The sequence below is a fragment of the Stigmatopora argus genome, chromosome 24 (genome assembly GCF_051989625.1).
Source record: "Stigmatopora argus isolate UIUO_Sarg chromosome 24, RoL_Sarg_1.0, whole genome shotgun sequence".
Taxonomy (NCBI): domain Eukaryota; kingdom Metazoa; phylum Chordata; class Actinopteri; order Syngnathiformes; family Syngnathidae; genus Stigmatopora; species Stigmatopora argus.
The window spans coordinates 1641532-1654389 of NC_135410.1; the positions used below are offsets into that span (position 1 = coordinate 1641532).

The 12858-nt window shown below is 40.8% G+C and overlaps 1 protein-coding gene and 2 non-coding genes across 6 annotated transcripts in view; 1 reads left to right on the forward strand and 2 right to left on the reverse strand.

The window, feature by feature from the left end:
* Positions 1 to 2167: 2167 nt before the first annotated feature.
* Positions 2168 to 12858, forward strand: part of LOC144069401 (carboxyl-terminal PDZ ligand of neuronal nitric oxide synthase protein-like) — a 52895-nt gene continuing 42204 nt past the window's right edge. The window contains exons 1-3 of one of the 4 annotated variants that reach the window (XM_077594795.1): positions 2168 to 2606; positions 4292 to 4363; positions 8247 to 8339. In XM_077594795.1, the coding sequence (XP_077450921.1) occupies positions 2502 to 2606; positions 4292 to 4363; positions 8247 to 8339 (270 nt within the window). In that variant the 5' untranslated portion in view covers positions 2168 to 2501. The remainder of the gene's footprint in view (positions 2607 to 4291; positions 4364 to 8246; positions 8340 to 12858) is intronic. The other 3 variants (XM_077594790.1, XM_077594792.1, XM_077594793.1) reach the window with 3 other exon arrangements.
* Positions 11798 to 11870, reverse strand: trnam-cau (transfer RNA methionine (anticodon CAU)). Its single transcript has one exon. It is a non-coding gene; the product is annotated as a tRNA-Met (tRNA).
* On the reverse strand, positions 12433 to 12505 carry trnak-cuu (transfer RNA lysine (anticodon CUU)). The gene has a single exon. It is a non-coding gene; the product is annotated as a tRNA-Lys (tRNA).

Below are 12858 nucleotides of genomic sequence, written 5' to 3' on the forward strand. Positions count from 1 at the left end.
AGATTGAATGGACACTCTATATTGCCCTTAGGTATGAATGTGAGTGTGCATGGTTGTCCCTCTCCTTGTGCCCTGCGATTGCCTGGCCACCAATTCAGGGTGTCCCCCGCCTCTGGCCCGAAGTCAGCTGGGATAGGCTCCAGCACCCCCGCGACCTTAGTCCGAATAAACCGGTTCCGAAAATGAATTTTAAAAAAAAGATGGCATTGACCATGTATTACTCCTTTGACGGTGATAGACGTCAAATCCGATTTGACAATTTGGACATTGGATCACAGGCAGTGGTTTGGACGTCTTGAATAATAATAATATATAAAATGAAATGTTTTAAAAACCTGCTATTTTTTTCCAACCTGATTTTGATCCTCTATTTAACAGATCAAAGTGGAAGAATTTCAATCTGCTCTTTGCATCCTTTGCTTTTTATCAAAATCACCCTCGGAGAAAAAAGTTTAGAGGGCCCTGCTCTCAAGGGATATTAGGTCCTGAGCAAAGTTCCCTCTAATTTTTTGTTGGTCTGAGCAGAAAGACAACCTCCCTGAGCGCACTGAGTACCAGTGTGAGCGACATCATCGGTACTCGGATGATTCGCCTAAAGACGTTTCGCCGACGGACGTTTGACAGACGGGCAGGTCGCCGAATGGACGTTCCACCGAACGTTCATTCGGCCGAACGGAGGTTTCGCCGAAACGGGATTCGAACGCTCGCCCCGCCGGATCGTGTGTGTACAAGTTTTTCAACCTCGGCCCGCGGGCCATATACGGCCCGTTAGGATTTTTAATCCGGCCCGCCGCCGGTGTTGTCCAAATTATAGTAAAAATCAATGTTCGTCTACCATCAATGATAGCCCGGGAATAAGCACTCTTGGGCGGGCAGATGTAGCAGAACCGAGCCGTAAAATGACAGCAATCGGGTCAAATCCATCCTAAAACAGCATTTAATGATTAAATACAAATACTGGATGATATCGCGATGGAGGCAAAAAAAACGTCTATAGACGTCCATTCGCCAAACGGCTCAAAATGCTCTCAAATTCGGTCAAATCCAGCTGAAAACAGCGTTTAATGATTCAATACAAATACTAGTATTTGTATTTAATCATTAAACTAACAAATACTAGTACGACCTGTCCGTCTGTCAAACGTCCGTCGGCGAAACGTCTTTAGGCGAATCATCCGGTCACGACATCATCATTGCTCGCTATGGGCACACCAGTATCACACCTGCCACAAGCAGGTGCATGTCAATGTTCCCTCTAATTTTTCATGTAAAACATGCTGTAAAACACGAAAAACATGAGTGGACAGAGCTACTGCCACTGGCTGCCACTTAAACGGCGCCATCATGGGGAAAGGGGTAAAAAAAAAAAAAAAAAAAAAATTTAAAAAAAAAAATCGATTTTTTTTTTTACTGCGCGCCATATGATTGCTACTGCGCAGAGAAGACGAGAGTAGTGCACAATTGCGCACGCGCGCAGCTTAGAGGGAACATTGGTCCTGAGTGTTTTTTTTCATTGACCAGGAAAAGCCACTTGATCTAGTATTAAAGGCCTTACCGCCAATTTTCTCCTCCAAATCCATGGTTCCAATAGAGTACAAATGTGTTACGTTGAGGGGAAAATCTTAAGAAAACGCATCGCACGTGGTATTTCTGAGATACTGTATGAATCAAAAGGACATTATTAGAGTCAATATCATAGGGAAGTTTGTAATTCATCCGCTAATGGTTGTTTTCTTACTGCAAAAAAGAAAATATCCAACAAATAGTATATGTTAATTTTCCGACATCTACTGGTAAAAAAGAGTATAGCAACGCTGCAAGTCTTGTGCACATATAAGCCATACCCTTCAGTCATCATTTTTTGAGTTATAAATACTGTTTATATGCGAGAAAATACAGAAAATGTCAACTTGAATAGCTGAATAGAGTAGTGACCACTGTCCCTGAAAGGAATAATATTCACTATCCTTTGGCATTAAAATAAATATAAAGTTGTCCATGGAGCTGCCTGAAGCCACTCCTTTAACTGCTGGAGAGAAAATTCCGGTTCTTTCCGTGCACGTCTGTGAATGCGCGCAGTAGGAAGGGGGCAGGTATCACAAGTGTGCCCCTCCTTCCAGAGAGCCGGTGGCTTTGGTCGAATGGAAACCGCTGGAATGGCCGGCCTGACGCTTCTCTACAAGCCAGGCAGGGGGTGGGTGAGAAGAGAGGGAGGGGGCAGGAGGAGTTCCACACTCAAAGTCAAACTCGGAAAAACACATCCGCTTTTGCACGCCGCTTCACCCTTGATTTTTCTTTAGAGGATAGCAGTACACTTCTGGAAGTCGTCTGCGAAGAAGCGTTCGGATTTGAGTGTGTAAGCGCCGCTGCAATGCCGGGACCGACGACAACCATGGGAAACATGTACTGAGCGGATTTGAAGTTTATTCGTGTCTGCTGTCGACGCGTTGGTGTTCCTTAACGCCCCCACCCAATACTGCAGAGTAGTAAATACTTTGAAAATGCATGGGAAAAGCAAATACAACCTAGTAGATGATGGACATGATTTGAGGATCCCGCTACACAACGAGGAAGCATTCCAACATGGAATCAACTTTGAAGCAAAGGTATGAATTGAAGTAGAAAAGTAACGTTAGGTGTACTTAAGTACTGTATAACAACACCCCGTCTCCTTACTTTTAATTAGCTTGCGTTTTGCTCTATCTGACCTTCAGCGGGCAGTACTGTTTTTTGAAATCTACTAATGTCCGTGTAGGGTTCACTCGCCTGATTTCGGTGGGGTTGGCGCGGGCTTGATTCCCGCTGGTAGCTGAATAATTGTGAGTCGTCTATCTCTCTGTGTGCCATACGGCTGACTGGCGACCAGCCTAGGGTGTAGTCTCCCTTTCGCCCGAAGTCAGATGGGATAGGCTCCAGCAACCCCCCCCCCCCCCCCCCCCCCCAACCCTCACGAAGACGAATACACATGTAAATTAGCGAATTTCTCATCTCATTTTCTGAACCGCTTTATCCTCACTAGGGTCTCGTGGGGTGCTGGAGCTTATCCCAGCGGACTTCGGGTCAGAGGCGGGGGACACCCTGAATTGGTGGCCAGCCAATCGCAGGGCACAAGGAAACAAACAACCATTCACACTCACACTCATACTTAGGGGCAATCTAGAGTGTCCAATCAGCCTACCATGCATGCCTTTGGAATGTGGGAAGAAACTGGAGTACCTGGAGAAAACCCACGCAGGCCCGAGGAGAACATGCAAACTCCACACAGGTGGACTGACCTGGATTTGAACCCAGGTCCCCCACTGTGAGGCCGACACGCTAACCACTCATCCGCCGGGCTGCCCAATTAGTGATTTTTAAAGGTTGAAATTATTTACTCTGGAGCCCTTAAAACACATTGTTGACTAAAGTGAATTTTGACAAGTTAATTACCGTAATTACTCGAATATAACGCGCACTCGAAAATAACACGCAGGTAATTTTGGGCCAAAAAAATCTGGAAAAACGCAGTACTCGAATATAGTGCGCACCTAAAATTTCCCGCTGACGAAAATCAGAAATCTTACCTTTTTTTCTTCGTTTCACGATTGTTTTGTTCAAAACCGGATAGAGAAATCTTCAGGTACGAGCGTTTGAATTTTAGGGCAATAGATGATACACAGAGTGGACAAACATATCATGTAGACATGTTATGTTGCAATACCTTTTAGACTTCCTTGAACATTGACTACATTTCAATTGACAATACCATGTTTTAATTCAAATATCTATTGTCATTCTCAAACAAGAAAAGGAACATACAAATTGAATAAATAAATGATTTGAAGATATGCACAATGGAAAAGACTATCACATGTAACAAGGGAATGTACTGCCCCCCGCTGGACATATTTCTAAATACAAGTACGTACTACACTACAATGTAGTATTCTACTTTCCAGCTTATTAATGCAGGATTGTGATGTTTGTGAGGCTTGACGATCTTTAATATGCGTGTATTTTGAATTCAAAGTTGGAAATTGCACAATGTCCGTGCGTCAAAGTGAGTTTGACAATGCTTTTTTCGATCGAAAATTTGTAATTTATTTTAGTTATTGATTATAACACGCACCCCCAACTATTGGAATTAATTATATAGCAAAAATATGCGTGTTATATTCGAGTAATTACGGTAGTACTTACACACGGAGCTAATAGTTCAGTTTAGGCACGCTATACATTATAAATGATTAATAAACCAATGTAATGTTTTTTTTTGCTTATTAATTTGCTTCGTTCCAATTGTTGACACTAGTACATCGGCAGCCTCGATGTGACAAGACCAAGCAGTCGAGTGGAGATTGTTGCTGCGATGAGAAGGATACGGGTAAATATAGTTTTCAAACGCTTTGCTTTTGGTTTCTTACAACTCTTGCTGACTCTGTAGATACTAAGAATGTGCTACAGAATATATCGACGGCACCAGACTATACTATACAGCAGAGTGCTGACCTATTGACTGTACGCACAGATTTTTGTGTACTTAGGCTTTTTAGCTGCTTGCCATTGACAATAATAGACGTCTACTTAACTCAAACTGCGAAGAGTGGCAGTGAATGGTCATCTTTAAATGCCTTTAAAGGCACTAAACGATCTATTTTGAGCGCCGCCTCTCCTAGTTAAGATGGATTGGACATCAAGTGAGCTTGAATGAAATGGGATTTCTAAAGGCCGATTTTATTTGGGTACTCCCACATCCTAAAAAACATGCATGTTGAGCTAGTTGAACATTCTAAATTTCTATTATTTATGACGGTGAGCGTGAATGGTCTCCTCATTCCCGGCGATTGGCTGGCAAAAAATTCAGGGTGACCCTGCCCGCTGACCATAGTTGGCTGGGATAGGCTCCAGCACCCTGTTAGGCCCATTGTGAGGATAAGAACCACAGAGAAGTGAGACCGATGAACTAACCACTCAGAAGCCGCGTTATTAATATATTTCTTACAATTATTTGAGTAGATTAGGTCATTTTACTTGCTCATTTATTTTGTTTATCAACACGTTTATTTGATTAGCATTTAAACCTCACAGTTTTTGACTTGAGGGTTCAATTCCAGGGGGGCCTCACTGTGTGGAGTTTGCACGGTTCTCCCAGACTTGCGTGGGTTTTCTTCCGGTACTCAGGTTTCCTCCCAAATCCCCAAAACATGCATGTAGGCTGGTTGAACACTCTAAATTGGCCAAAGGTATGAGAGGAAGCGTGAATGGTTGTCCGTCTCCTTGTGCCCTGTAATTGGATGGCCACCAATTCAGGGTCGCCATTGTTGGCTGGGATAAGTTATAACATCCCGATGAGTATCTGATCGTGGTGTGGGGGGGTTTATGTGTCCCAATGATCCTAGGAGCTATGTTGTCTGGGGCCTTGTGCCCTGGTAGGGTCACCCATGGCAAACTGATCCGAGTTGAGGGACTGGACAAAGAATGACTCAGAAGACCTCTTATAACAGTTACATAAATGAACCACATTTTCCCTCGCCCGGACGCAGGCCACCGAGGCCCAACTCTGGAGCAAGGGTTGGGGCTGGGGCACAATAACAAGCACCTGGTGGCGTGCACCCATGGGCACAGTCCGAAGAGGCTACGTGGGTTCCCCTTCCCATGGGCTCACCACCTGCGGGAGGAGCCAAAGAGGTCGGGTGCGCAGACAGTTGGGTGGCAGGCAAAGGAGGGGTCCTATGCGGTCTGATCCCCGGCACTTGGGATGTGGAATGTCACCACCTCTGTGGAAAGAGCCAAACGTTTTGTGAGAGTCTGCTGGGAACGCCTGGCAGAGTCCCCCGTCAGAAGGAGTTTCAACTCCCACCTCTGGCAGAGCTTCTATCATGTCCTGGAGGAGGTGGGGGACATTGACTCCGAGTGGACCATGTCCCTCGCCTCAATTGCCGAGGATGCAGACCGGCCGCATGGTGGTCAGTGCCTGTCGTGGCGGCAACCCCAGGACCTGAGATCCATCCGGAGTTTCTAAATGCTCTGGATGTTGTGGGGTTGTCTTGGTTGACATGCTTCTGCAATATTGCGAGGATATCGGGGACAGTGCCTCTGGATTGGCAGACCGGGGTGGTGGTTCCCCATTTTAAGAAAGGGGACCCGGGGATGTTCCAATTTAATGGGGGAATCACACTCCTCTGCCTTCCAGGGAAGATGTATTTGAGGGTACTGGAGAGGAGGGTCGGCCAGTAAGTCAAATCTCGGATTCAAGCGGAGCAGCATGGTTCTGAATTTGTATTACATCCTATGTTGTGAATGCAGCCTTAGTATTGTGCCTTTGTCGAGGGCACTACTCAGGCATTGCCTCTGTCCTTCAAACAGTACCCAATTCAGTTTGTTTGAACAAATCAAACACAAGATTGAACCGCACCAAAGAACGTGTGTAGGATAAAAACATTCCTGTTTACCTTAAGGAAAGCAAACTAATACTTTGTTTTATAGGTATTTACAAGTCTTCCACAACTACCTGATTCCCATTTAATATTTCTCCCCTCCCACACACCATTTCCTTCTTCAATCTTCTGTCACCCTAATCCCTTTCTTCCCCCCCTCCTCTTTGCCGTCTGCCCACTCAAGCCCTACCCCCAACCAATTCCTCCCGTTTCCCCTTTTCATCTTGGATTGCTCTTTGTTCTGCTACCTACTCCCCCTTCCATTCATATCTTTATCCTTCCTGTCTCTCTGTGATTCATGCCATACGCCCACAACACCAGCAAATTGTTCTAAAGTTAATCTCTCACGCTTGAATGTTTTCTCTCTACTTAGCTGTTTTGCTATTCTTCAGTTGCCATAATTAAGATGGGTTATATTTAGATTCAAAATAGATAAAATGAATGAAGTTAGTTTTTGCTCATTTTAAATGTACTAAAGTTAAATATTGTTTTATCTTTACAACAGTGGCGGCAGCTCAACAATAGAGCTCATCAAAGTTAGGAAAATGTTGGGAAATTGATAAGCATTTGCAAACAAATTAAGTAACGAAAAGAAAAAAAACATCTGTTCAGCATTTACTCATGTAATGGATCTTACTTTCAAACAATCAAAGGGACTATTTTATAATGGAATTATTCTTGCTTTTTTCATACGTTTCAATGGACAGGGATGCCAGTCAAGTAATTATGTATGTATGTTTGTACATTTTTGGAGAACCTCTTGCTGGTCTACAGTTGATCAAATAATGTATATTTTTAAGGGATGTATTATCATTCCAAAGGGCATCCAGGTAATATTTTTACCTTGAGTTGATTTGTGAAAGCTTTCCATTTCATTCACAACAACATTCATCCATTTTCTGAACCGCTTTACCCTCACTAGGGTTGCGGGGGTGCTGGAGCCTATCCCATCTGATTTCGGGCCAGAGGCAGGGGACACCCTGAATCGGTGGCCAGCCAATTGCAGGGCACGAAGAGATGGACAACCACTTACTCTCACACTCATACCTAGGGGCAATTTAGAGTGTCCAATCAGCCTACCATGCATGTCTTTAGAATGTGGGAGGAAACCAGAGTACCCGGAGAAAACCCACACAGGCCCAGGGAGAACATGCCAACTCCACACAAGTAGACCAACCTGGATTTGAACCCAGGATCCCAGAGCTGCTAACCACTCAAGCCGCCGGGGCCGCTATATTGTATGGTATTAAAAATATATATTTTTAAGTTTAAGAATGAGTCTTGGTGTAAAATTAAAGTTAATGAATTGTGCTATTGCGAACCAAAGGTTTTATTCCAAGCATATTTTACTGAATAGTTTTTTGCAATATTGCTGTTGTTTTGTTGTGCTAGAAAAAATAAAACAAGCTTGAAAGCAGAATGGTAAACGGTGAAGAAAGGTATAAGCAAACTGCGTCAGATAATATTAGAGGCAGTTTCATAGATATGATCGTACACTTTGCAAGTCAAGCTTGCTACAAAAGTAAATGTTTATATATATTTATAATTTGGGTCAGTGCACTGTATTAATTTGTTGGTTATCAAAGTTTAACTACCATTTTATTTGCTTGCAATTCAAATGAATTTCACATTCATCAACCTTTAATGAACCAGTTCTTAGAGCTCAGATGTTTTGTCTTGAATGTTATATTGGACATGGAACAAAGACTTTTTGCAAATACATGTTGCAACAATGTGTTTATTTTGTTTCTGTTATACCCCAAGTGTTCTGTCCTTTGATCTAAATGACATAAGAATGAATGTTAATCTCTACGTCTCTTCTCTTTGCAGTATGAGTTCAAGGTGAAAAACATAAAAAAGAAAAAGGTCAGCATCATGGTGTCTGTTGAGGGTGTAAAAGTCTCCTTAAGAAAGAAGAAAAAAGTGAGTGACATCTCTTTCCCCCTTCCTTTTTGTGTACAGCATGCAGTACATACAATACGTGTGTTCTATACATTATATTCATATGTGCTCTTCCCACACACTTCCCCTCCTAATCTTCTTAGACATGTTGAAGGGCACTAAAGTCGTTTTCCAACACTCAAACTGAATGATAAAAAAACCTTTTTGCCAATCAGGTGTCTTAAAAGTGTAATCAGTTGATTGGATTTGGGATGCTGCTAAACTGTCTGTGCGAAATCGGTTGCAACCAAGACCTCAGGGTCCACAGTGGCCCTCGAGCATCACTTAGGACAGTGTTTCACAACCTTTCTGACTTGTGTCACCCCTTTTGCATTGAAAAAATCTCAAGGCACAGCCGCTGCTGAAAATCTTCTCTTAGAACTATGATGCCTATAATAAATATATAAAGTCGTACTCATCAAAGATTTTTCAATTGGAAATAAATAATCCCCCAAGATTTTTACCAAATCTATTTATTTTACTTTTTTTCACACTGACCTAATGTCACAAAAAGTTGATGTCTGCAGACCCCGGACAACTTCCAGTTCGAATGATGTAAAAATAACTAATCTAATGTTTTTAATCTCATACATTTATGATTTTTTTCTCCCAATATTACTTAAATCTCCGAATATTACGTGAAAAGCAATGTAATCACACAGACTTTACATGGCCAAAACGTGATGCCCATGAAACCAAACAACTTCCGGTTCAAATAACGTAAAAAAGAAAACTTAAATCTCGCCATATGATGACTTTTTTACTCCCAATATTACTTCAATCTCCTAACATGATGCAAAGAGCAGTGTTTTGATTATACAGACTTAACGCCGATTATAACTGCGGCAGACACAACTTCCGATTCATTTTACAGAAAATTAAGCAACACGACTTTAAGACTTTGGTATTATAATATGAATCTTGGAATAGTACAATCTATGATTTAATGTTCGTCATATTTTAATTTTTTCCTCGGAAAATTCCAATTTTAATCTCATAATATGAAGATTTTTCTGTCGGATTATTACAGTGTATGATTTCTTGTAATTTCCCGCGACACACCTGACGATCACTCAAAGCACACCAGTGAGTAGGAAACACAGTCTTAGGAGACCTGGATTTCAACAACTTTACACTGTAACTATTACAGTACTCCCTCAAATATCGCGGAGAATGTAGACAAGACATGACCGCGATAATCGAAAAACCGCTAACTAGGTTCACCCCTATTATTACTACATAGCATACTAGAGCTGACAAAAATTGTTATCACAATAAAAAAATATCAGTAGATATTGATAATTATCATGATAACTATCACATCTTTTTTGTTTCAAATCTGAAATTTCAAAATTTGTGAAAAAGTGAATAAATTACATTCCTCCTTAATCAAATAGGACTAATAGGACTGTTACCTTACTTTATAAGAAAAGAGATTCATGAAATATAATGATTTAAAAAAGTATTTTATAAAGATAAGACAACTCCCTCCTTAGACGATGAAAAGAAAAGAAAAAAAACAGCAGAAATTTTGACAGGTGTCTTTATTTGTGCAAATTTTCCTTCAAACCAAAAGGTGCTGTGCAATATGAAACAAATAAAATAATCAACTGAAGAAATTATCACCATTGGCAAGCAGACTAATTTCAGCCTCTCAAAAAGAAACCGAGTAAATTTACCTCACATATGGGAATTTATAAAAAAATAAAATAAAAAGTTTTTAAAAAACATTTTAACCCATATTAACTCAAGAGAAGTTTTAGATTTTTGCAACGTTTTCAGAATATGAACATGATTATGAGAATGATGCGCTGCCTACTGCGCTATTGAGGAATGTTTGTTTCAATATTTTGGAAAAATAAAATAGCATTTCTAGTTACTGGTCCTCCTTTCAATGGCCAATAGTTGTCGATTTTAATTTGGAATTAAAACTGCGCTATTGATCATACCTGTAGTATTATATTGGAAAAACAAAATGCCATTTCGGGTTGAAAACTGTGTTGGTGTTTACCTTTAGTGGTAATATTAGCAAGCAAAATGTCCTATAGTCGTTACTCAGTGAATTCCAATATATATATAATTCACTGAAGTACCTCTCGAGACGAGAGTGGAATTAATTTTTTTGTTAATTTTCCAAGGAAGTCATAACAAACCATTGCCCTAAGTGCCCTAAATGCCCTCAGTGCCCTAAGTGCCCTAAGCAAGAATTGAACTCACAATCTGCTGATTATGAGACTAACGCACTGCCTACTGCGCTATTGCCACCGGTTTTTAGTCATTTGTTTTGAAAAACAAAATGCAATTTTGGGTTACTCACCTCCCGTTCAATAGCCAATAGTTTATCGATTCTAATATTGGATTAAAACTGCATGCTTTGTTTACCTTGAGTGGTAATATTAGCAAGCAAAATGCCCTATAGTCGTTACTCAGTGAATTCCAATATAGATAATTCACTAAAGTACCTCCCGAGGCGAGAGTGGAATTAAATTACTTTTTTTAAAATGAGAAGTTAAATTTGCAAGGAAGGCGCTTCAATCCAATGCCTCAAGTGAGGGTTGAATTCACGACCTTCAGGCTGAGTCTATTTAATCTGGGATTAAAACTGCGTGTTGTATTTACCTTCAGTGGTAATATTAGCAAGCAAAATGTCCTATAGTCGTTACTCAGTGAATTCCAATATAGATAATTCACTGAAGTACCTCTCGAGAGGAGAGTGGAATTAATTTTTTGTTTGTTTGAAGGGATCAGTTAAATTTGCAAGGAGGTCATTACAAACCACTGCCCCACGTGAGAGGTAAACTCACAATTTTTCAGATTATGAGAATGACACACTGCCTCCTGCGCGATTGAGGCATACAAAAAATGCCATTTTGGGTTATTTACCCTCCTTTTAATTGCCATATTTGTCTATTTTAATCTGGGATTAAAACTGCGTCTTGCATTTATCTTCAGTGGTAATATTAACAAGCAAAACGTCCTGATGCTCAGTAAATTCAAATATAGATAATTCACTGAAGTACTTCTCGAGACGAGAGTGGAATTAAATTCCTTTTTTTTTAAGTGATTGGCTAATTTTTTTAAGGAAATCATAACAAACCATTGCCCGAAGTGAGGGTTGAACTCAAGTCCTTCAGATTATGAGACTGACGCGCTGCCTACTGCGCTATTGAGGCACACCAACTGGCTGCTCTGGAAAAATAAAATCCCCTTTCGGGTTACTTACCCTCCTTTCAATTGCCAATATTTGTCGATTTTAATCTGGGATTAAAAATGTATGTTGCATTTATCTTCAGTGGTAATATTAGCAGGCAAAACGTCCCATTGCTCAGTAAATTCCAATATTGATAATTCAGTGAAGTACTTCTCGAGATGAGAGAGGAATTAAATTGCTTTTTTTTAAGTGTTTGGCTAATTTTTTTAAGGAAATCATAACAAACCGCTGCCCCAAGTGAGGGTTGAACTCACGACCTTCAGATTATGAGACTGACGCGCTGCCTACTGCGCTATTGAGGCACACCAACTGTGTATGTTGGAAAAATGAAATGCCCTTTTGGGTTACTTACCCTCCTTTCAATTGCCAATATTTGTCGATTTTAATCTGGGATTAAAACTGCGTGTTGCTCAGTAAATTCCAATACAGATAATTCACTGAAGTACTTCTCGAGACGAGAGTGGAATTAAATTGCTTTTTTTAAAGTGTTTGGCTATTTTTTTTTAGGAAATCATAACAAACCGCTGCCCCAAGTGAGGGTTGGACTCACGACCTTCAGATTATGAGACTGACGCGCCGCCTACTGCGCTATTGAGGCACACCAGCTGGTCAATTTGGAAAAATAAAATGCCCTTTCGGGTTACTTACCCTCCTTTCAATTGCCAATATTTGTCAATTTTAATCTGGGATTAAAACTGCGTGTTGTATTTATCTTCAGTTGTAATATTAGCAGGCAAAACGTCCCGTTGCTCAGTAAAGTCCAATATAGATAATTCACTGAAGTACTTCTCGAGACGAGAGTGGAATTAAATTGCTTTTTTTGAAGTGATTGGCTAAATTTTTTAGGAAATCATAACAAACCATTGCCCCAAGTGAGGGTTGAACTCACGACCTTCGGTTTAAGAGATTGACGCGCTGCCTACTGCGCTATTGAGGCACACAAACAGGTTAATTTGGAAAAATAAAATGCCCTTTCGGGTTACTTACCCTCCTTTCAATTGCCAATATTTGTCGATTTTAATCTGGGATTAAAACTGCGTGTTGTATTTACCTTCAGTGGTAATATTAGCAAGCAAAACATCCTAAAGTTGTTGCTCAGTAAATTCCAATATAGATAATTCACTGAAGTACTTCTCGAGACGAGAGTCGAATTAAATTGCTTTTTTTGAAGTGATTGGCTAATTTTTTAAAGGAAATCATAACAAACCGCTGCCCCAAGTGAGGGTTGAACTCTTGACCTTCAGATTAAGAGACTGACGCGCTGCCTACTGCGCAATTGAGGCACACCAA